General features: G+C 58.5%; 2 protein-coding genes across 6 annotated transcripts; one reads left to right on the plus strand and one right to left on the minus strand.

The window, feature by feature from the left end:
- Positions 1 to 2,375: 2,375 nt before the first annotated feature.
- On the plus strand, positions 2,376 to 11,180 carry KLC3 (kinesin light chain 3). 4 transcript variants are annotated; one of them, XM_081962186.1, is made up of 13 exons: positions 2,376 to 2,535; positions 5,329 to 5,634; positions 6,370 to 6,597; positions 6,927 to 6,975; positions 7,248 to 7,473; positions 7,694 to 7,781; positions 7,941 to 8,042; positions 8,867 to 9,040; positions 9,457 to 9,556; positions 9,651 to 9,691; positions 9,939 to 10,063; positions 10,153 to 10,219; positions 10,795 to 11,180. In XM_081962186.1, exons 2-13 carry the CDS (start codon positions 5,380 to 5,382, stop codon positions 10,849 to 10,851), a joined length of 1,512 nt encoding a protein of 503 aa, XP_081818312.1. In that variant the 5' UTR covers positions 2,376 to 2,535; positions 5,329 to 5,379; the 3' UTR covers positions 10,852 to 11,180. The 4 variants fall into 4 exon arrangements, with proteins under 4 accessions (XP_081818312.1, XP_081818311.1, XP_081818310.1 ...); XM_081962185.1 differs by lacking the exon at positions 2,376 to 2,535 and adding an exon at positions 2,717 to 2,832; XM_081962184.1 differs by lacking the exon at positions 2,376 to 2,535 and adding an exon at positions 3,068 to 3,243.
- On the minus strand, positions 11,177 to 21,274 carry ERCC2 (ERCC excision repair 2, TFIIH core complex helicase subunit). Of its 2 annotated transcripts, XM_081962183.1 has the most exons (23): positions 21,122 to 21,274; positions 20,911 to 21,010; positions 20,731 to 20,808; positions 20,516 to 20,578; positions 20,297 to 20,410; positions 19,875 to 19,991; positions 19,654 to 19,770; positions 18,375 to 18,498; positions 17,474 to 17,570; positions 16,251 to 16,384; positions 15,869 to 16,037; positions 15,512 to 15,630; positions 14,757 to 14,826; positions 14,544 to 14,613; positions 14,331 to 14,432; positions 14,145 to 14,208; positions 13,778 to 13,899; positions 12,899 to 12,991; positions 12,660 to 12,732; positions 12,414 to 12,484; positions 12,026 to 12,169; positions 11,798 to 11,941; positions 11,177 to 11,616 (listed from the first exon to the last, which is right to left on the minus strand). In XM_081962183.1, exons 1-23 carry the CDS (start codon positions 21,124 to 21,126, stop codon positions 11,524 to 11,526), a joined length of 2,283 nt encoding a protein of 760 aa, XP_081818309.1. In that variant the 5' UTR covers positions 21,127 to 21,274; the 3' UTR covers positions 11,177 to 11,523. The 2 variants fall into 2 exon arrangements, with proteins under 2 accessions (XP_081818309.1, XP_081818308.1); XM_081962182.1 differs by having other exon boundaries at positions 11,798 to 12,169.
- Positions 21,275 to 21,352: the final 78 nt, after the last annotated feature.

The following is a 21,352-nucleotide window of genomic DNA, read 5'->3' on the forward strand; positions in this document are numbered from 1 at the left end:
TATTCTATTCTATTCTATTGGTTGGCAGGGGAATGATGGGAACGGGACCTCCACGAAGTTGGGAAAGCAGTAGAGAAATCAGAGCATCCCTGGAGGCAAATGGGTTGCAGCCCCCGCCTCCCCCCCCCCCGCATCTCGCAGCCTGCAGAACCGGCTGGCCTTTTTACCGAAGCGGCCGTGGGCTGGCAAACCAAGCGATCCCCCCACCCCCCCAGCCGCACGTGATGCACTTCCTTGGGTGTCCTCATCTGGGGTCCTCCCATCGACGGGGGCCGCACCTTCGACCGGTCCCCACCCTTCCGCTTCACTGTCTCCGAGCCGGCACCCTTCCAACCTCCCCCTGAAGCAGCGCCTGGACCCCCTGTGCAGGGAGGTTTTCCGGGCTCCAGTTAGGGAGGAGCTGGGGGGGCACGCCGCTTGGAAGAACTGCCCGGCCCATTTCGCCCGCTGGGGGGTCCGGCGTGGAAGCGCAGCGCCCTCTGGTGGCTGCTTGCAGAGCCGTAGTGCTTGGGCACAGCGGATCCGGGTGCCAGCCTTCGCCCCGGGATGAAAGCCCACCAGGCAATGTCGGCCCGGCGATTTATTTATTTATTTATTTATTTTTAAGACAAACAAAAACAAAACAACACTTACAAAAAACTTTCCTCAATTTCGTTAAGCATGTCGTTTGGTTACAAGCTTTTGTGCATCAATTTTTACAATTCGAAATAACAGCACTGGTTGTCCATCAAACATAACTAAATACATCGCTATCACTGAGCATTATGTGTTCAGGTTACCATTAATATTCCTTCATTTCAAACAAACCTTATTTCCTTAAATCCTTAATTATCAATTAAGCAACAATAAATCTTTATAAAATTATAAAATCACTTGCCTCTATCTATTGGCCTTACCAAAAAGAAAAAGAAAATTCCCGTCGATTCATATTGTACATCATTACTTTCGATTAACCTCAATTAACCGCTTTCTGAAGCCGGCCGAGGCCAGATGTGATGCGGGGCAACCGAGAGGATTTGCTCAGAATTTGCCGCCGGGAGCGCGGCGGAGGCGGGGGGGGGGGGCTTGGCAGCGCCTCTGTAGCTTTCAGCGCTTGACAGAGGAGCCTCCTCGCCTTGCCATCTCTTAATCTGTGCCCCCCTCCCCCCCGGTATAAATGCATTTATTAAAAGCGCTGACTGGGCGGCTCTGGCGCTGTGCTTTCTTCGCGCCCCAGAATCGTCCAGGGAACCGTCCTTGTTCGGCCCGCGAGCGGCAGGAGCGAAGGGAAGGCAGCGTGGGAGGCCAGGGGTCTTTACGTGAAGGGATCCCCGTGGCGAGCTGTCCGGCAGGCCCAGTTCTCCTGCCTCCAAGGACGGAGGCCTCGCTCGGCAGGAAGACGCACCAGGCCCGCCTTTCCCGGGCTGAGGTTGAATCGGGATGGGGGACCACCAGGAGACCCCGGCTTTAACCAGAGGCCAGGAGACGCTCCCAAGAGATCCCCGCCTCCGCCTCCTCGTGGCTCTGCGGGCCTTTGTTGGGTCCTGGCACCTTGGTTTCTGCCTCCCCAGAGACACGTCTGGCGACCCGCGGCCTCCTTAGAAAGACCCCGTGCTGGAAGGGCTCTCCGACGGGACCCGGCTGGGAGGGCCCGACTCGCTGCTCTCCCGTGGCCGAGGGGATGCGCTGGCTTGCACAGGGCCCAGCTCCCCCTTTGCCTTTCCCCCTCCACCATCTCTACTGGTGGTCACTCTCGAGACTGGCGTTGCCGCCCCCCCCCCCCGGGAAGAGAGCAACTGGCCTGGCTTTGGGCCAGCGTAGCTTTTTATGAGCTAAGCAGGGAAGCGAAGCGCATTCCAAGCGCTCTTCTTATACAATATTAAAGGAACTGGAAGAGGCTCCCCGCCGCCTTCCTTTCCTGCCTCTAGAGACCACGAGCAGCCTGGCAGCACTTGCCTGCCTCCCCTCCCCTCCCCTCCCCCTTCTTGCCCCCCCCCCCCAACCAGCAGCGTCGCTTTAGCTTAACCTTGAAAGCAAAGGGCAGAGACCGGGCGGGGACCCTTTATGTTTGGGTGGGGGTGGGTGGAGGGAATCTCCCCCTTCAGTCCCCGAGGCACAACGGGTAGGGAAAGAAACCTGACCGATGCTCAGAGGAGCTCCTGTTTCACTCTGCGGTCAAAGAGAGTTCCCGGGATTTAATTTCTGCAATTCGAAGTGATAGAAGCAGCCGAAGACACGGGACTGCGTTCACACAATCACCGGACTGAACCGAGCCATTTCATGGATCAACAGAATACAGTGACCCGTAAAGCGACCCAGGGGTGTTTCAGAGGTCAGCCCGAGCCATCCACAATCAACAGAAGTTGATTAAATGCGTGCAGACCCGCAACCTTTGCCGTTAGACACGTGATTCCTTCCCGCGTTCACGGGAGCGTTGCGGAGGCCCGGCCTTCTCAGGTCCTTCGATTCTTGGCTTGCTTGCTCCCGTCTCTTGGGGACGCCCTGCAAGCTGCTTTCCTGAGCGCAGAGATCCAATCTTGGCCGGAGGCTGCGAAGGTTACAGAGCGCAACTCCGGGAGCGGGATGGGGGGGGACCATAGGTGCGCCCGGCTTCTCCATCCCTTCCAATTTCACCCCCTTACTCCAGCCAAGGACCGGCTGGGGAGGGGCAGGTCTGCATGGCACCGCTTTCCTGACGGCGCCGGGGCTCTGCAGTAGCCTGAAGGCCAGGCGGGGAGGGGCCCCTTTCCAGCCAAAGAGCCCGGGGCTGAGCGGCCGAAGGAGTCTTCGCAGGAGGGTCTTTAAAGGAGGCGCGGCTCTTTACGGAGCCCCCTCCCCAGAGGTCGGGCGCAGGTGAGAGGGAGGCGGCGCAGGGACGGGGCTGAGCGGAGCGCTCGGCTCCTGCGTGGAAAGGAGGCTGCAGGGGCTTTAGGGGAAAGGCGGGGGACCCTGACAGAAATGGGGGCGAACTGCTTTTTGGTTTCGGGGCGGCGCAGGGGGATGGGCCTCTGGGCACGTGCAGAGCGCCTTCCAGTCGCGGCCCAGGTAAGCCGCGGCTTCGCTGGGCGGGGCAGGAGCGCCCCTCCCTCCCAGCCAGGCGCTGAGCGGAGGCTGCCGGGGCGCGGCTGGCGGATTGGGGCGCGCGGCGTGGATTCCCTCCCCCGGGACAGGCCGGCGAGGAGGCAGATAAGGCATCGGCGGGCCAGGCCTTGCCCGGGAGAATCGGGCCGCGTCTTCCTGGCTGCCGGAGCTGCCTCGGCGAAGGTGATGTCCGGGGGGGGGGCTGCTTTGGAGAGGGGAGAGGACGGGTCCGCAGGAGGGCTTCGGGGGGCCCTCGGGAGCCACCCAGACCTCCGTCCCGTCTCTTGGCCGAGCTGATGCTGCGGCGCAGCGGGATCGGGCCGGTCTGCTTCTCCCGGAGTTGCCTCTTTCAGCTGCGGAGGGGCGCGAGGAGAGCCGGCCCGACCTCCAGTCGGCACTGAACCGGCTCGCTGATCGGGGTCTCCCACGCGGAATCGTGGTGGGTCCCGCCGAGGAGAAGGCAACCGCAGTGAAGAGCCGGGAGGCGCTTGTGTGTGATGGACTTACAAGGGGGCGGGGTGGGGGGGCTTTACCCAGAATATCTAGTTTTGTGCAGAATATTTCCTCCCCATAGAAGGGGATTGCAATGAAGTTGATTTGTTCACTGGCTAAACAGGGCCCCTATTAGGAAATGCTTCCAGGTTTGTGAAGGGAAAACCAGGGATTGTGGCAGCAACTAAAGGAGAGAATATATGCAGTTCCCTCTTGAACTAGTGTGTGTGTGTGTGTGTGTGTGTCCTGGGGGCTCTCTGAGCTTGGCTGCTTCCTTGAACAAGTTTCATTATCACCCTAGCACTGAAGATGTTCCCTAGTTGGGTCATGAAATGTCTACAAGGAAACAGCCAAGCTCAGAGAGCCCCCAAAAGTTGAAAGGGTTTTTATACCAGGCCTTCTTCTCAGAGACAGGTTTGAGGGGGAGGGGGGCTGCAGCTGTTTCCAGAGGGGGGGGGGGCCTTCTGGAAAGCATCCACAAACCAACATCCTTGCCCTGATGGCTGCAGACGTGGGAATAGCACCTCAGTTTGATGTAACAGATGTGCAGCTTGACAGATGTGGCACGAGAGAAATGCCCTTCTGCCAGACCACGAGGAGCTCTGACTACCAGACCTCCAAAATATGTAGTATATATTTTTATTTCTAAAAATGTTGCAAGAAAGCAAAAGGAAGGAAGCTGGAAAGAACATGGAGGCAGGGTCTGAACTAATGCAAGGGTAAATCTTGCTTGCTTGTTGCTATTGGCTCTGTGAAGCGCTTGGAGAGGCTGGGAAACAAGATATAAGCCTAAGGGCTACTGGGACCAGGCTTTCTAGGGCAGCAGCTATGTGGGAGGGGGACATGGGAGCAAAGCAGGGGCTTCTTGCTCAGGAAATCCTGGTACAGGTTGGATTAAGAATATGGGCACCCAAGGGAGAAGAGTGCTGAAGGGGGGTCAGCCCCGTACAGAAGCCCCAGGGCCAAAGGGTGCACCAGCCACACCCACTTTCGGCAGAGGGAAGGGAGCATCAAGAAGGGCTCTTCCTTGCGGGTCACTGAAGTGGCTGGGCAGCCAGCCTGGGCCCAGGACAGCCAGCCTCAGAAAGCCCTGCTGCCTGGTGGCCTGGTGGCACCCTTCCCGTGGGGAGGGCGGGGGAGCCTGGATCCCGGCCGAAGGAGACCCGGCCCAGCTTCAAAGGAGGCGAAGTCAGGCGGGTGAGGAGGCTTCCTTGGGAGGCATGGGTGGCTGCAGACAGCCTCGGACGAGGAGCATGTTGCTGCCTGCTTTCTGGTGGTGGCATCCAGCTGGAGAGACTGGTTTGGGATTCAGCCGTGGATCCAGCAGGCAGCCTTCCCAAAGGGCCTGGCCAGGTGGGGCAGACTCTCGGCCCCACCTGGCTGCAGTCGAAGGGCTCCTGCAACATGGAGGGAGCCATTTTATCCGGGGCCAGAAATGTCAGGGTTTTCCCCATCAACTTCTCTGGCTGATGTTCCTTCTGATTAAGAGATCCTGGGTGGAAAAAGGGTTTGGAGACCTGAAATGCCTCTGAGAGTGTGCAGAGGGCTTGGATAACCTTTGTGCCTAGGATTAAAGCGGAGAACTCCAACTTTGACAAGTTTTAAGACTTTTGAATTCCATCTCCCAGAATTCCCTAGCCAGCACTGGCTGAGGAATTCTGGGAGTTGAAGTCCACAAGTCTTAAAGTGGCCAAGGTTGGAGAGCCTGGACGAGAGGACACGCTCCCATCCTTGAGATGCAGCTGCCAGAGTGCCTCCTCCTCCTTTGCTTCCTAGGAGAGGCCAGGAGCTTGGAGCCCTCCTTCCTTGGGGCTAGCGTGTCCTGCCATGGATGACAGCCGAGCGGAGAGGATGACGGGCGATGACATCCTCCTCCAGGCGCGCCAGGTGATGCAGGGCCTGGAAGCCCTGCGGAACGAGAACTGGAGAATCCACTGCCAGCTGCAGGAGGCTCTGCTGATGGACGAGCGGGACGACCCCCTGGCAGCCACTGATGCCCAGGCCCTGGAGCTCCTGGAGGAGAAGCAGGACCTCATCTGCCGGAGCCTGGAAGGCATAGATCTGGGCATTGCCGAAGGCCAGGTACCCGGAGGGCTCGGAGGGAGGTAGCCGGAGCTGCTCGGCTGGCTGTGATGTCATGGAGCACAAGGAAGCTCAAGGAGCTTTTGGGAATTCCGTGGGTGGGGAGGGTGCTTTGTACGAGCCTGGGAGGTGGTGCCAGCAGGGGCCACCCTGGCAGCCAGCTCCAACCGGAAAGGTTAAGGGTATCCATTTGTGTTGCATTGACTGCCTTCAAGTTATTGGTTTGGTTTTAAATATTTTGTTAAGGATGGGGATGGGACTTCTACCCGCAATGCCTGCTGAAGCAGGAACCTCTACCATTTCAGACACGGGTCGCTGCCTCCAATGATGGAAAACCCACAATCTCTGGAGGCAAATTGTTCTCTCACTGTCAGGAAATTCCTCCTTGGTTCTAGTTGCTTCTTCTCCTGCCTTCGGGTGCCTTGGAGAATAGGTGGCTCCAATTCCAATATATTGGAATTGAATATAATGCAAACACAAGCAATAGAACATATGAAATTTACCAAAAATGATATATATATATAAATTAGTTTCTCAAAACATAAAAATGTTATCTTATTCTACTGGAGGTGAGTGCCCTTTTTTCCCCCTCTTCCCCTTTCCTCTCTATTTTCCCATTCCCTTCCTTTTTTCTTCCTATTTCTGTAAGTCACATGTTGGCGCTCTGCACAGCTTCCTCGGGGTCTCCTCAGGGCAAAGGCTGCGATTGCTGGAGCTGCCCCTTCCTCTCTACAGATGCTGATCGCCCTCTCCTCACACATCGGGGCTCTGGAGGCCGAGAAGCAGAAGCTGCGTGCCCAGGTGAGGCGCCTGGGTCAGGAGAACCTCTGGCTGCGGGACGAGCTGGCTGGCACCCAACTACGGCTGCAGCACAGTGCGGAGGCCGTGGCTCAGCTGGAGGAGGAGAACAAGCACCTGCGCTTCCTGAACCAGCTCAAGCAGTACGAGCCCCGGGAGGAGCAGGTGCGGCCGGAGCAGGGGGAAGGGGCTTTTCTCAGGTTGGGGGCTGGGGGTACTATTTGGGGTGCCCCCCGTTTGTGGAGGAGGCTGCTTTCAGCTGAGAGAATCCAAGTCCACAATTTTGAAGGTTCCTATGAACCTTTGACCCCGAGTTCAAGCTTAGAGGGCACTCTGGCTCAGGATGGCTGGAAGTGCAGGAGGAGGCAGGGAGGGCAACATGGACCTTGCATCCCTCCCGCCAAAGCCTGTGATTAGCGGAGAGCTTTCTAAAGGGAAATGGAGAGGGGGGGGCCTCCCTGCCCCTCCCTGACTTTCCCAGGTTCTCCTTGCAGGTGGAGAAGGAGGAAGCCTTTCTCAGCACGGAAGACGCCCAAAGGACAGGTGTGTTTCCTAGGTACTCCTTGGCTTTCTCAGCCAGCTCCCAAGCGGAGCTCGGCCTGGTGAACTGCTGCCTGTCTGCCTCAGTGAGGCCGAAGCCGAGGCCCAGCCGTGGGTTGCAAGGAGCCCCCGTCGTCGTCCACGAAGGCAGCACTTTAACCTGCCCGGAAGCAGGAGAAGCCCCCGGCCGGGGACAAGGGCGGGGGGGGGGGCTCAGGAGGAGCCACTGCTTCTACCCAGCCTGGCCCCTCGGGCTCCCTTGTTGTGTCCTGCAGAGAGGCAGAGTGTGGGTGCAGCCGCCCTGGCAGCCCAGCAGGGCGGGTATGAGATCCCTGCCCGCCTGCGGACGCTGCACAACCTGGTGATCCAGTACGCCTCCCAAGGGCGCTACGAGGTGGCTGTGCCACTTTGCAAACAGGCCCTGGAGGACCTGGAGAAGAGCTCCGGGCACAACCACCCAGATGTGGCCACCATGCTCAATATCCTGGCCCTGGTCTACCGGTAAGGTGCCTGAGGGGCTGCTTCTGGGGAACAGACGGAAAGACCAGGGAGGGGGTGGGATTCCGGGGGACCCTTTTCTTCTGGCTGTTGCGTTTCTCTGCTCCCAACCCTCCCCTGGAGGCCTCGGAGCTGCAGCTGCGTCCTGGGGTTGCCCTGGCATGGCCTGCAGGCTGCCCCCTGTGCCCCCCCCCCCCCAATCTCCCTGCTTCTCCTCCTGCAGGGACCAGAACAAGTACAAGGAGGCCACGGAGCTGCTCAATGATGCCCTGGACATTCGTGAGCAGGCGCTGGGCATGGAACACCCTTCTGTGAGTGCCTGGGCTGTGTGTGTGTGGGGGGGAGAGGATGGCGCTGGTAGGGGCTGTGTGGAGGCTCCGAGCAGGAGGGAGGGGCACCCGGTTTGGTCCCGTTTTATCCTGCTTCTGAGGGTCTCCGATCTGGTTAAGCCCCCCCTTTGTTCCTGCCAGGTGGCTGCTACCCTGAACAACCTGTCTGTGCTGTACGGCAAGCGGGGGAAGTACCAAGATGCTGAGCCTCTGTGCCAGAGAGCCCTGGAGATCCGAGAGAAGGTAGACACAAACACCCAGGCAGAACCATTCCGAAAGGCTGGGCCCTTCTTCACCTCTTGGAGTGGGCTGTTTATTTATTTGCTCATTCATCCATTCATCCATTTATAAAGAAAGAAGATTTATTGGCTGCCCATCTTAGAGTAACTCCAGGCATCTTTCAATAAAAGATAAAAAGATATCTATACTAAAGCCATAAATAAGTTAATACAAACCAAAGGCCACTGGCCAGTTAAAGATGGGGAGGGACAATGCTGAAACTCACCGCCAGCCGAGCAGGGGGGGCACCGAAGCCCATACTCCCCCCACCCGCAGGAAATTCTGGCTAATCCCCTTTCAGAGCTGGTGGGTCCCCTTCCAGCTTTTCCTGCCTTGGTGCCCGTGGGTGGTGCTGAAAGCTTTAGACCTGGAGTGGGAGGAAGAACCACCAACCAAACTCTTCTCTCCCCCCCCCTCCCAAAGCAACCTTGGCCCAGGCAGGAGCAGTTGGGGGAGGGGAGAGTCCCCAAGGCCAGAAAGGGGCGGGGGAGGCTCTGAGCTGGTCCAGACAGCCAAAGGCCTGCCTGAAGATGGAGACGGTTGCTGTGAACCAGGGGTCTCCACCCTGGGCCACTTGGCGACTTGCTATGCTGAGGAATTCTGGGAGTTGAAGTCCACAAGCCGTCCGGGGCCAAGGGGGGAGGCCCCTGCTTTAAACCAGTTGGTGCCGCCTGGGGAAACGCCCTGTTTTCAGGCCTGCAATCGGAGAGAGGCAAGGAGCACGTGTGCCCCCCCCGAGCGCTGCCCAGCTGCCCCTCAGCTCAGCACTGCTGCCCTTTTCCCCACAGGTGCTGGGCGCCAACCACCCAGATGTGGCCAAGCAGCTCAACAACCTGGCCCTCTTGTGCCAAAACCAGGGCAAGTTCGAAGAGGTGGAGCAGTATTACCAGCGGGCTCTTCGCATCTACCAGGCCCAGCTGGGCCCCAACGACTGCAACGTGGCCAAGACCAAGAACAACCTGGTAGCCTTGCGGGGGGGGGGGGGGGGGAGGCTCAGAGCTTCTCCCGGGACTTTGAGGGCAGCTGCTGGCTCTGAGGTTCAGCCGGGGTGAATCTCTTGGGCTAAAGCGTCTTTCAGGGAGGGCAACCGATGCCAATGACGAGGCTTTCACGGACCCATAAGCTTTCAAACGAAGCCAGGATCTGTTTCAACCCTGGTGTCCCAGTGGCCGGATCTCTCCTCCCCCCCTTCCCAACATAATTACAAACATCCTCCCCAAAGCAGTGGCTCTTTTCCTGGGGTGGATTCCTAGTTTCCCTTGGGGGGGGGGGGGGGGCTTGGTCCTTGGTGGGACTGGTTGCTGCCCCACTGGGGGTTGTGTACTGGAGGAGGGGAGGGGCTCACCACCCTGTGCCTCGCTCCCTCTCTCCGGCCCAGGCCTCGTGCTTTGTGAAACAGGGTAAGTTCCAGCAGGCTGAGCAGCTCTACAAGGAGATCCTGTCCCTGCAGGACCAGGAGCTGAGCTCCCCCAGGGGCGGTAAGAGCAGCCCTTTCCCGGGGGGGGGGGGGAGGCACCAGGGTCCTCAGCATCTGGATTCACCCTTGGAACCCCCTCCCCTCCCCTTCTTCAGATTATAGCTGGACAGGAGCTGGCAACGCCTGGGAAGGGCAGGTGAGCTTTGGAGATCTGGGGAGGGATGATGAGCGGGAGGGGGGGCACAGAGGAGAAAATCTTTGAAGCCGTTTCACCCTGGCACCGCTGCCTCCCCCAAGCCTTGTCAGCTGAGCCTACAGGGAGGCAGGTGAAGAGGGCAGCAGGCTACCCCCGTTCCCATCTTGGACCGCAGGTGGTTGTGAGGGGAAGGGGAAGCCCCCCAGGTTTTGAGGGTGTGCACACACACACCCCTTTTTCTCTCCAGGACGGGATGAGGCGCAGTAGCTCCTTTTCTCGCTTCCGGGAGTCCCTCAAACGCAGCAGTGAGAAGCTGGTCTCCAAGCTCCGGGGCCAAGCAGTGGGGCCGCCCAAGGACATTGCAGCCCCCAGGTGAGTCAGGAGCCCCAGAAGCTTCTGGGGCAATTCTGGGCTTGGGGAGGCTCAGCCAGGCCAAGCTCCACCGGGCTTCTCTTCTCCAGGATGACCAGGGCCACTTCGCTCAACATGCTGCATTTGGACGAGGCTGCAGCCGTCACAGCACCAAAGGTGAGTTGGGGGCCCAGGACAAGCCCCAGGGTAACGGACGAAGGCCCCTGCCGGTCCCAGCCAGCTACTGCAGGGCTTGGCCTGGCCAGACCAGAGGGGGCCTGCGGAGGCTCCGGCCCAAACAATGCGGGAGAGGGGAAGGGGAGGCCGAGTTCAGACAACCGGAGCCACCAGGCACCTTCAAGTAGGGCCGGGTCCTGCTTCCACTCAGCTGAGAGGAAGTCCGCTCCAGGGCCTCGAAGCAGATGGACTAGCTCCATTCTAGGCATGAAGCCAGCTGGGTGACCTTGGGCCAGTCACTTCCTTAGCCCTGGGGAGGAGGCTATGGCCAAGCGCTTGTGGAAAGCCTTGCAACAAAAACTGGCTTGAAGGCACCCAAAAACCCCAAACCCTTCGCGGAAGCCAGGACACCTGGCAGCTCTCGCTCCATCACCCGCTTCGGCCCGTGGCTCAGGCCCAGCAGACCCCAAGGGAAAGAAGAGAACACGGGGGGCATAAATCAGCTCCAGCACAGCCTGAAGAGGGAGACAGCCGAGGCCCAGGCCTGAGGGACCCCTCCTCTTTCCCTCCTGCAGCCCACCCGGAACCTGAGCACCAGCTTCCAGGACCTCACGCATCGCCCCGCCCACTAAGCCCCCCCCCCCTTTGACTCTCCCTGGTTCGCCTGTTGCTTCCAGCACTTTCCCTGGGACTCCCTGGACTGGCCAGGAAAGTCCTCGGGGGGGGGGGGGGCGGAGCGGCGAGCTCCCCTGCCAGTTTTCACAAAGGACTCTTTCTCAGGAATGGAGCAGCTGCTGCCGTCCCAAAGCATCACAGGGGGGGCAGGACGCTCCCCCCCCAGCTATTGCCTTAAACTCCTTGGGGCAGGAGCCCCCATCCCCCCCCCCCGGCTCTTCTGAAGCCAATCCTCAGTTTATTTATGCACCTTATTTTTCCTTAAATAAAGCCTGCTGGAAATGGAGGATGACTCTTTATTTTGGGGCAGGGGAGGGGTCTCTGCAAGCTTCATACTCCCCCACCCCCAAAGTGGCTTTGGATGAAAAGGATTACAAGCTTCCCCTGGTTCTCTCTCTGTTTCTCCCCGACACACACACAGAAAATCACTTGAGTAGCAGCCCAGTAATCCCCCTTGTTAAAAATCCAGCCCAGAAATCTAGGATTAGTGGGGGAGGGGAGAATCCGAGGGGGGGGGGCTGGGCAGTTTCTCTTCTCCGCAGTGAGGATGGATGGATGGATGGATGGCCGGCCAAGGTCCCTGCCCTGCAGAGTGCGCTGGCTGGCTGGTTGGCATCCTCGGCCGCCAGTCACACCTGGTGGGCGATGTCCCGCACTCTGCGCAGGGTCTCCTCCGACTGCAGCTGCTGCAAGGTGAGCAGGGAGAGGCCCAGCTGGTCTTCCTGGAGAGAGAGCAGGAGGGGGTCAAGAGGGCAGGACAACCAAACCCACGTCGGCCCAGAGCCCTTTGACACCGGCGGCAAATAAATTGAACCATAAAATAAAAAACTAGCATGGCTGCCTGGGGAACTCTGGGAGCCCGTAAGTCTTAAAGCTGCCGCAGCTGCAGCCACCTCCTCCCACCTTGCGGAAGGGCTGGGCCATCTGGCGCAGAAAGTGCTTGGCCACCTGCACGGCCTCGTCCAGCGTCAGGTTCAGGTTGGCGTCGGTGATGTGTTCCTGGATCCAGCGAGGAAGCTTCCCCCGCTTGTCCGCCCGGGCGAAGCGCTGCAGGGGAGAGGCGGGTTCAGGTGCTGCCTGGCCGGTCAGTTGCTGCCTGGCCGTCCAGGCCCCTCCCCCCACTGGACACACCTTGTCGGCAAAGATCAGGAGGCCGTAGTCGGTCTTGCCGCGAATGGCCCGTCCGACGCACTGGGCCGCATGCCGCATTGCGTCAAAGGTCAGGAAGTCGTTTTCACGGATCTGGAACTGGTTCCTCAGGTACTCCAGCCGGGCCTGGGATGGGGGAAGGGACGCTGAGGGTCTGCCCCCCCCCAGCCCCTCCCCAAGGAATCAGCACAGGTGTGGCAATGCCAGGTGCACCAGATTGGGTGAGAAACAGCCAGGCCGACAGTGGGTGGGGAAATGGGCTATTTCTGTCTCACGGCGGGAGCCCCCCCCCCCCCCCAGGAAATGAAGTCTCTGCTGCCTGAGTGAATTGGAGAGGAATAGGCTGAGGAGCAGCAGTGGCGGGGGTCACCTTCAGGATTCGGCTTTGGGTGTAGACATAGGGGACGCCAAACATGATCACGGCCCTCCCGTAGTGGTGAACTGGGGAAGGGAGAAGCAGATGGGGGGGGGGGCGGTCAACACTGGTCTTTTCCCAGAGATTTCAAGAATTAAGGCCAGGCACAAACTTTGCCCCCGGCCAGTTTCTACCCAGAAGAGATTCCACGGGCCCAGAGCCCCTCAAAGCTTCTGAAGGGAGGGCGGGGGGGGCACTCACCAAAGTCGATCCCTTCGGAGACCTTCCCCCTGGCCACCGACAGCAGGATGGCTCCCCGGCCGTTCTCGCAGGCCTGGGGAGCAAACCAACCCGCCCTCTTATCACCTGCAACACCTTTTTACCCCAAATTCAAGGAAAAAAGTCCACGCCCTGATCTCCCACCTCAGGACTCGGCTTGGAGGGAGAAAGGTGCTCAACTGAACCCCTCCCCCCTGCAGCCAGACCCCCCCCCCCCTCACCTCCTGGTACTTCTCCAGGGCCACACTCGTCTCGGCTCCGTCCTGCGTCTCGATGAAGATGAGCTTGTTCCGCTGGATATTCTCCAGGATCCCCTGGAGGAGCCCGAGAGGAGACAGGTGGAGCCCCAGGTGTGCAAAGCCCCCCTTGCCCAGCTCTGCTCCTCCCTCCCATCCCCCCCACCCCCCGCCTTCTCAGAGCATGGAGGGCAGCGGGAGGGTTTCTGCGAGACCTGCAGAAGGCCTGCTTGGTGCAAGGGGGGGAGGGCTCCGTTTCCACTCCCCCGGAGTCTTTGACATGTCTCACGCTTAATGACCACAGAGGTGACCTTTGGGATCAGCTATTGAAAGAATGTCAGAGATGACGGTGGGGTCAAATGCATTACCGGTTTGGAATACTTATGCAGCACAAGCAACCTAAGTCCAATCCCCCCCCCACCTCCACCACCCCCCGAACTGACTTTTATCTAGGGTCAATTTGCCTTGTGAGCAGAGCAGATTCCTGGCTGCTTTCAGCTCAAATCCTGCATCTGGAGAAGGAAAGGAGGAGGAGGAGGAGGAGGAGGAGGAGGAGGAGGAGGAGGAGGAGGAGGAGGAGGAGGAGGAGGAGGAGTGCAAGAGGAGCTGGGAGGCTGCAGCTCATGAGGACAGAGGGGGGGAGGGAACCCCCCCCTCCCCAAATTACACAGGCTGCCCTTCCGCAAGTAGGACTGAGAGCAAGTGGGCCAATCTGGCCTTGGATGCCGCAGCCTTTGAGAGTTTTTCCCCCTTGAAATCCTGAGAGGTTTCAGGCACACCAGGAACCGCCTCCGTTTGCCGCTTTGGCAAGAGCCCCCAAAGGCCCCGTCAAAAGCAGCCCCCAGCAAAGCCGGCCTGGCGTACCTGCTCATACCAGGAGGCCACGATGTTCTCCATGTACTGGTAGCTGGTGAAGAAGGCCACGATGCCATCAGGGACCACGGCCGACATCTCCAGCAGGAGGTTGCCATAGTTGCGGATCACGGCTGCCGGAGAAGCACACTCCCTTCAGGCTGCCAGGCTTCCCTGCCCCTCTCCACTGGGGCCGGGAGGGGAGGGCAAGGCAGGGGTCACCCCCACAAAATCCCCCTTCAACTGCAAGCGGCCCCAGCACTGCCCTCCCCTCCTCTCCGCTAGGCAGCCCAAATGGACCAGGGGACGGATGCCCCCGTCTCCTGGGGAGGGAGGAGGCGCCAGGCTCTGCTGTCCCCTCCCCATCACAGACCCTCACCAATGTCCTCGCGGGTTTCAAACTTGGAGCTGATGGTCACTTGGTCATTCCCTCGGCCCACAATCTGGAAGGGAAGCCGAGGAGAGGAAGAGCCAGGGAGCCGGTTGAGGAGAGGGTCCCCCAGGCCAGACCGAAATGAGCCTGCCTGGTTCCCTAGGAAGGGGAGGGGAGGCCTCTGGCACTCACCATCGGGCAGAGGCAGGTCCGCGCAAGGGTCATGGTGAAAGTGGCCATGGTTACCGGCCGGAAGTCCAGGATTTGGGGGTACATGTCAAGGGGGGAAAGGGTCTGAATGCAAGGGAGGAAAACAGCCGGTCAGGGTGGCGGCTTCCTGCACCTCCGGCCCCACAGACGGGGGTCCCACCAACGGCCAAGAACGCCCCACTCCCAGTCACTCACTCCTGAGGTGATGATGACTGTCTGGAAGCGCTCGAAGACGGGCTTGATGGCGATGGAGGCGTCCATGCAGCTGGAAGAGAGAGCACTGGGTTATCCACTTTAGAAGGAGGGCCGAGGCAGCCAGAGACCCTTCATCCTCGGCCCTTTTCCGCTCAAACCCCAGGGTAGCTTTTCCCCAGAATTCCCGGCCAGCCAGACCCCGGAGCCCCTCACCTGAAGTGCAGGATGGGGTTGAGGATGGTGGGCGTCCTGTCATCAAAGGGCTCAATGAGGATGGTGAACCCTGAGGCACAAAAACGAGAAGAGGGGCTGGCAGTGGGCACGGGGCTCCCCGCTGCAGGACACCTCCAAGAAGGGCCAAAGCAGCTGCCCTCAGCCAGCAGTGGAGCCCCCGGGGAGCTCACGGGCGAGGGGCCTCGGCGAGGGCTTTTTGGAGATCCAAGCATGGGGTACCAACCCTCCCCCCACATTTGAGCTGTCTCTGGAGGGTCACGGCTGCCCCCAAAGCGTTCTTGCAAAAGGCAACAGGGCTTTCTTGTTTTCTTCCTTTGAAAACGTTTCGCTTCTTGTCCAGGAAGCTTCCTCAATTCACATTTCTTCATTCTGAAGCTTCTTGAGTGAGAAGCAAAACCTTTGGAACAAAATCAAGGAAGTCCAGTTGCCTTTTGCAAAAGCTCCTTTGGGACGTATTTGTGTTGACAGCAAAGGACTCATCTAAGCCAGGCTGCCCAGCGTAGAAGCCACCATGCTTTTCCTTCGGCGAAGGTGGCTGCTGCTGCCTGCTTATTTACACCGACCTCAGCTGGCCTCCCTACCAATTCCCGAAAGCAGACCTGAAATTCCCCAGAGCGCCTTCCAGGCGCCTCCCAGGTTCCGCCCTGCCAACTCCCAGGTGAGGTGAGGTGGGTGGGAAGAAATTACGACAGGCCCCAAGAGGCCGGCTGGCTGAAGAGCGGAGGCCTCCTTACCCTTGGAGTAAGTGCTGACCAAGGTGGCGAAGTTGGAGATGAGGGTGATGGGCGAGAAGTCCGAGATGTCCGCGATCTCCAGCGTGCGAAGGAGGCAGCGCAGCCGCTCGGCACAGAACCTGCCGGAACCCAGGAACTGAGGCTGGGATGAGGACACAGCTGCCCCGAGGTCCCTGGACAGCCCACTGGAGCCGGCCAGGCTCTTCCTCCCGTGCCCGCCCCCTTGCTCCTGTCCTTCCCAAGCAACGGATCCATGCTCGGCCACAGGGGCCTGGCGGTGGGGGAGAAGGAAGGGATGAGGAGGGAGAGGGTCTCCCTTCTAGAAGAGCCTGCGAGGGTCCGCCCGCCTGCACTCACCGGAGGGGCTTCCGCTCGATGCAGACCTTCTCAAAGATGTCCTTCAGGAAGGACGGGGGGCTCTCCTGGACCACGTGATGGACGCGCAGACGGGACTTCAGGTACTCCAGGAGGCGTTTTAGGAAGGCCACGAAGTGCTCTGCCGTCCGGATGTTTCCTGGCACGGCCTCTGCGCAAGGGGAGAGCCAGTCAGGGCTGCCCCTGCCTCCCCCTCCCCCCCCGGTTCCATGAGGCCACACAAGACCCTCCTCCCTAAGCAGGAGCAACCGATGCCCAGCGGCAGAAGAGCGGTTAGAGCACAGCAGGCATCGGCGCTCCCTCCCGCCCCCACCAGCAACCAAGCATCAGCTGCCCCTTTCCTGCGCACAAAGGACCGACGGACCCTGCAGGATCTCGTCCGGCAGCACCGGGTTGGCCAAATAGACGTCTGTTTCCCGGGCGACGTTGGCATCCCGCAACCCCTGCACCAGCTGCTGATATTCCCCTTTCAGCTTCTCCGCGTCCGTTTCTTTGATCCTGGAAAGGGAGCAGGTGGGGAGGGAAGGTGAGAGGGCTGCAGGCTTCAGGACTGGAACTCGGAGCCTGTCAGCCGCCCCCACTCAGCTGCCCAGCAAAGGGAGATTCCTGGCCACTTGTTCTTGCCAAGAGTGTACTTATACTGAAGTTTGTGGCTACCGAAGCAGCAAAGCTGCATCTGAGGTTTTCCCACACAAACTACACAAAGGAAATTCTCCCAGATTTTGTCTGTAAATGCCCAATCATGTTGCTTGTATATTGTTTAGGAAACAGTGGCTCGGTTCCCAGCTCTGCTGACCTTGGCTAACTGAAGCCTCTCACAATTTGGCCGGGTTAGCTTGGTTCCCATCCCCCGCCCTTCTTCCTCCCTACATTCTAACCCCCCCCCCTTCTGCCCGTTGCTAATGTCAGGCTGTCAGCTCATGAAACGTGGGTGGCAGAGAGGCAGCCATGACAGAGCTGAGCCCACGGACTGCCCCTTGAATGCACCTGTCCCATAATATAATGCAGCCTGGTATAATTCGGGGGTCCAGGCAGTTCCTTAGAGGCAGAATAACAGAGTGGGAAGGGACCTTGGAAGTCTTCTAGCCCAACTCCCTGCTCAGGGCCCCAGATTCAGTTCCCTGAACCTCTCCGCTTTCAGAACTCAAAGCAAGTTTCTAGCCCCCATGAAGTTATGCGTGCAATGATAGGCAATGCCTGCTAAGACTCCAGAGAGGAGGCTGTGCCAGGAAAGAGACTTCTGAGGATGGATGGAAACTAATCAAGGAGAGAAGCAACGTAGAACTAAGGAGGAATTCCTGACAGTGAGAACAACTGAGCAGTGCCATAGCTTCCCTCCAGAAGTTGCGGGAGCTCCATCACTGGAGGCTTTTAAGAAGAGACTGGTGAGTCACTTGTTCGAAATGGTAGAATAAGGATTTTCTGCTCCTGGAGCAGGGGGTTGGAGTAGAAGACCTCCAAGGCCCCTTCCAATTCTGTGTCTTTACGCACACAGACGCCGCTTGTGTAAGCAGCACAGAATGTCGTCCTTTGGGGAGAGCAAAAGGCCAGGAAGGAAGGAGAAGGAAGGAGCGAAGCCTTGCTCACTTCTGAATGGCAGCTTGGAGTGTGGCCACATTCCCTTGGCAGCGATCCAGGATCTTCCTCGTGATGTTGACCCCCATGGAGTCGATGCAGACGTTGTCTGTGGGTCAAGGAAAAGGAAAGGGCTTTCAAAGCAGCCCAGGACAGCGGAGGTCGACCACCTGCCTGGACGAGACAAAGTTCAGGGCGACACGCTTGGAATTTTATTTTTTTAATCAGAGAAACTCTTAGCACTGACAGTTTCGATAGTCCTCGACTTACAACAGTTCATTTAGTGGCTGTTTAAAGTTACATCATCACTAAAAATGTGACTTATGACCATTTTCACACTTACGACCGTTGTAGCATCCTCAGTTACATGATCAAAATTCAGACTTTGGCAACTGACTCATATTTATGACGGTTACCATGATCCGGGGTCACGTGATCCCCCTTTGCGACCTTCTGACAAGTCAATGGGGAAGCCGGATTCACTTAACGGCCGGTTACTCACTTAACGATTGTGGCAAAAAACATCAAAGTGGGGCAAGATTCACTTAACTGTCTCATTTAGCAACAGAAATTTAGGGTAATAAGTCGAGGACTATCTGTAATTAAGAGGAGAAAAAAAGAAAATTATTATAAACTAAGGATAAAATTTCAACTAAAAAAAATCTGAACCTAGTTTCCTTACAGGCAGTTTGGCCGAGTTCTCATCCATCCAAATTAAACCGAGGGAGAGCCGAGTTAATCTCTAAAGCCGTGTTTCTGGCTGGGGGATTCCGGGATTTGAAGTCCACACATTTTAAAGTTGGAAAAGTTGAGGAACTCTCCTCTAAGGGAAGAAACTGGAACCCAACGTATTTTTCAGACAGCCCAATTCACCTCCTGGACCAGGCCGCTCACTGGCCCTTCTCACACCTACCGATATTATGAGCTTCATCGAAAACCACCACCGATTTCTTGGCCAGCTCCTTGGAGACCACGTCCGCAATTTTGGGATCGAGGAGATAGTGGTAACTGTAGACCACGATATTGGCATGGAGGATCTGTTCCACGTGGGGAGAGAAAGCAGAGCAGAGCTTCTCCACTCACCTTGGCAAGGATGAACTTTGAAATCCCCAAAGGGGAACTGGGGACTGGGCTTCTCAGTCATGCAGGAAACCCCCAAGACTTCTAGGCTGGGATCTATTTCTGTATGGAGACATTTCTACTCTCCAGGAAAGGACGAAAGGACTAACCCCAGTTCTATCCAGGTGCTAATATGCAGGGAGTCCTTGACTGACAAGCAGAATTCAGCCCAAAGTTTCTCTTGCTAAGTGACACAATCGTGAGTTTTGCGCCGTTTTTACCACCCTTTCTTGAATCAGTGCAGTTGTTAAGTCAGAAACACAGTTGTGAAGTGAATCTGGCTTCCCCGTTCACCTTTCTTGTGAGAAGGTCACAAAAGTGGATGACATGATTCTGGAACACTGCAAGTGTCATAAATGAGTCAGTTCCAATTCTGATCAGATGGCCATGGGGATGCTGCTGCTACGTTGTTAAGTGTGAAAACGGGTCATAAGTCACTTTTCAGTAACGTCATTGCAACTTGAGTGGCCACTAAACAAACTGTTGTAAGTCAGGGACTTTCTGAATGCTTATGTACAAAATGGATTGAAATGCACGTATTCCTCAACTGCAAAGACTCTCTGATGACACAAGGAAACAGCCGCATTGGGAGATTCATAGGCAATTTGGATTCGGTGCTCAAAAGCACAGAGAAAAACGTTATGAGAAACACGCATGGATGGTGCTGAATCTCCTACTGATAGAACTGCTGGATTTAGCTCACTGTGGGAGGCACAAAGCCCCCGAAAGACCCACCTTACTCAGCCACTGTGCAGCTTCTGAGACTCAGCATGCAACAACTACTTCAATCCCTACAGCTATTTTTGCAACAACAGGCAGCAGCAACTTTCTCCTATTGCTCAGAGTCTTCCCCCGACAACAGCTAATCTAACCAAAGAGATCCTGTAAAGGAGAATAAACGGAGAGCCAACCCCTCTCCTTACTAGCATGGATGGCGCTACCTAGTTTGGGTAATGAAAGGTCTGCCAGAAAACAACCAAGCTCAGAGAGCACCAAGGATCCTTCAAGGAGACCCCTTTTGCCCTAGAAAGAGGGGAGGGGGCTTGTGTCTGCAAACAGGCCAGCTGTCTTACCGAGTAGCGGGCAAGGAAGTAGGGGCACCAGCCCTTCTGCTGACCGTAGGCCTTCAGATCATCCAGGTTATAGACGCCGTAAGGAAGAGGCACCTGGCGACCGTGGGCATCGAATTCCTGCAGGGAATCACAGCCGGGCTGAACGGATCTCCTTGCCCCGGCCTTATGAACAAGCCAGAACGGTTTTCGGCTGCCCACCCCCTTGCGCACCTCACCCTTACCTCAAAGAAGCGGCAAGAAGGAAGGCTGCCATCCTGCTGGTGCTGAGCCCGGATGTACGAGGCGGTCAGGCTGAAGCACTTGCTGTCCACCTCCTTCCCGAAACGGAGGCTGCTCACCTACGACAAGGAAGGGGGGGGGTGCAAGGTCTGAGCAGAAGCGGCAGGGCGCCCACATCACCCTGCTTTCCCCGCTGCCAGGGGCAAGCGCTTCACAGAGAGAGCGGACTTGGAGGAAGAGACCTCCCGGCCATTCTGGCTCCTGCCACCCAGAGTTATTGGGGGAGGCAAAGGGAGCCCCACTCCCCTCGGCAGTGCGTCTGGCTGAAGGACGAGCAGCGGCCGAGAGGGGCTCCCTGAGTGTCCTCCCTCTGCCTGCCCCAGAGGCCGAGCGGCCCACCCTGCCCTCCGGCCGGCAGAGGCACCTCGGGGTGGATGCAGAGGTTCTTCCTGGAGCTGAGGGCCAAGCCCAGGAAGGGCAGCTTCTGCCCCGTCTGCTTCTCGTGGAAGTCCACCAGCCTCCGCAGCTCCTCGATCACCTGGTAGGGGAGGGGAGAAGCCCAGTGGCTGGCTGGGAGAGGCCCCCAGGGAAGCCCCCCCTCCCCAGCCCTGTTTCCTGGCCCTCCCCCCATGGTGCCAGGTACCTTCTCGATCTCCGGGACGGTCCTGGAGCAGTAGATGAGCTTGGTGACCTCCAGCGGGTGAGCCTGGGGGAGAGGGCGAGCTTAGAGGGCTGGGCGTGGGAGGGGAGGGGGCTCCTGGAAGAAAAGCAGGCAGAGTCGGAGGGGGTCGCCCAGCCCCCCCTCGCCCGCCTGCGGGGTCCCTGCAGCCCCGCCGATGCCCCCCCCCCGATACTCACGCGCTGGTAGGCCAGGATGAGCGCCAGGAGGGAGACGGTCTTCCCGGTGCCCGAGGGCATCTCCAGCACCCCGTGGCCCTGCGGCGGGAGGAGCGTCAGGGGTAGGAGCGGCGTCAGGCTCTGAGTTCCAGTCCTGCTCCTCCCCTTCCCCCCCCCCCAGGAGACCCCCGCCCGGCCCACCTTGGCGTCCAGCGTCCGCTTGAGCTCCAGCATGTAGGAGTACTGCTCGGGGTAGATGAAGTCGTGGGGAAAGAGCACCAGCAGCCCGTCGATGTTTAGCCTGCGCGGAGGGAGGGATGGAGGGAGTGGCGGAGGGTTCCCCGGGCACGCCGCCCCTGCGCCCCCCGCCCCTCAAGTGGTATCTCCCAGAGCCCCCCCTACCGCCGCTCACTTCATGGTCTCGTCCGCGACCGGAGCCGCGCTTCTGTGAAGTTCTCACTCAGGTCCTCTCCAAGGAAACCTGCTCCTTCGGTCGCCTCTCCGCTTCTTCTATGGCTCTCGATCCCATTGGCTCCCCACACTCCCCGACTAAGGCCTGAGTGGCTGATGGGAAAAGAGCCCGCCTCCGCCCGCCATCAGGCTTTCTGCCCAGCGTTCGGCTGCGCGGCGCGCAGGCATCACA

Source organism: Natrix helvetica (assembly GCF_964273705.1).
Source record: "Natrix helvetica genome assembly, chromosome: 9".
In the NCBI taxonomy this organism is placed as follows: domain Eukaryota; kingdom Metazoa; phylum Chordata; class Lepidosauria; order Squamata; family Natricidae; genus Natrix; species Natrix helvetica.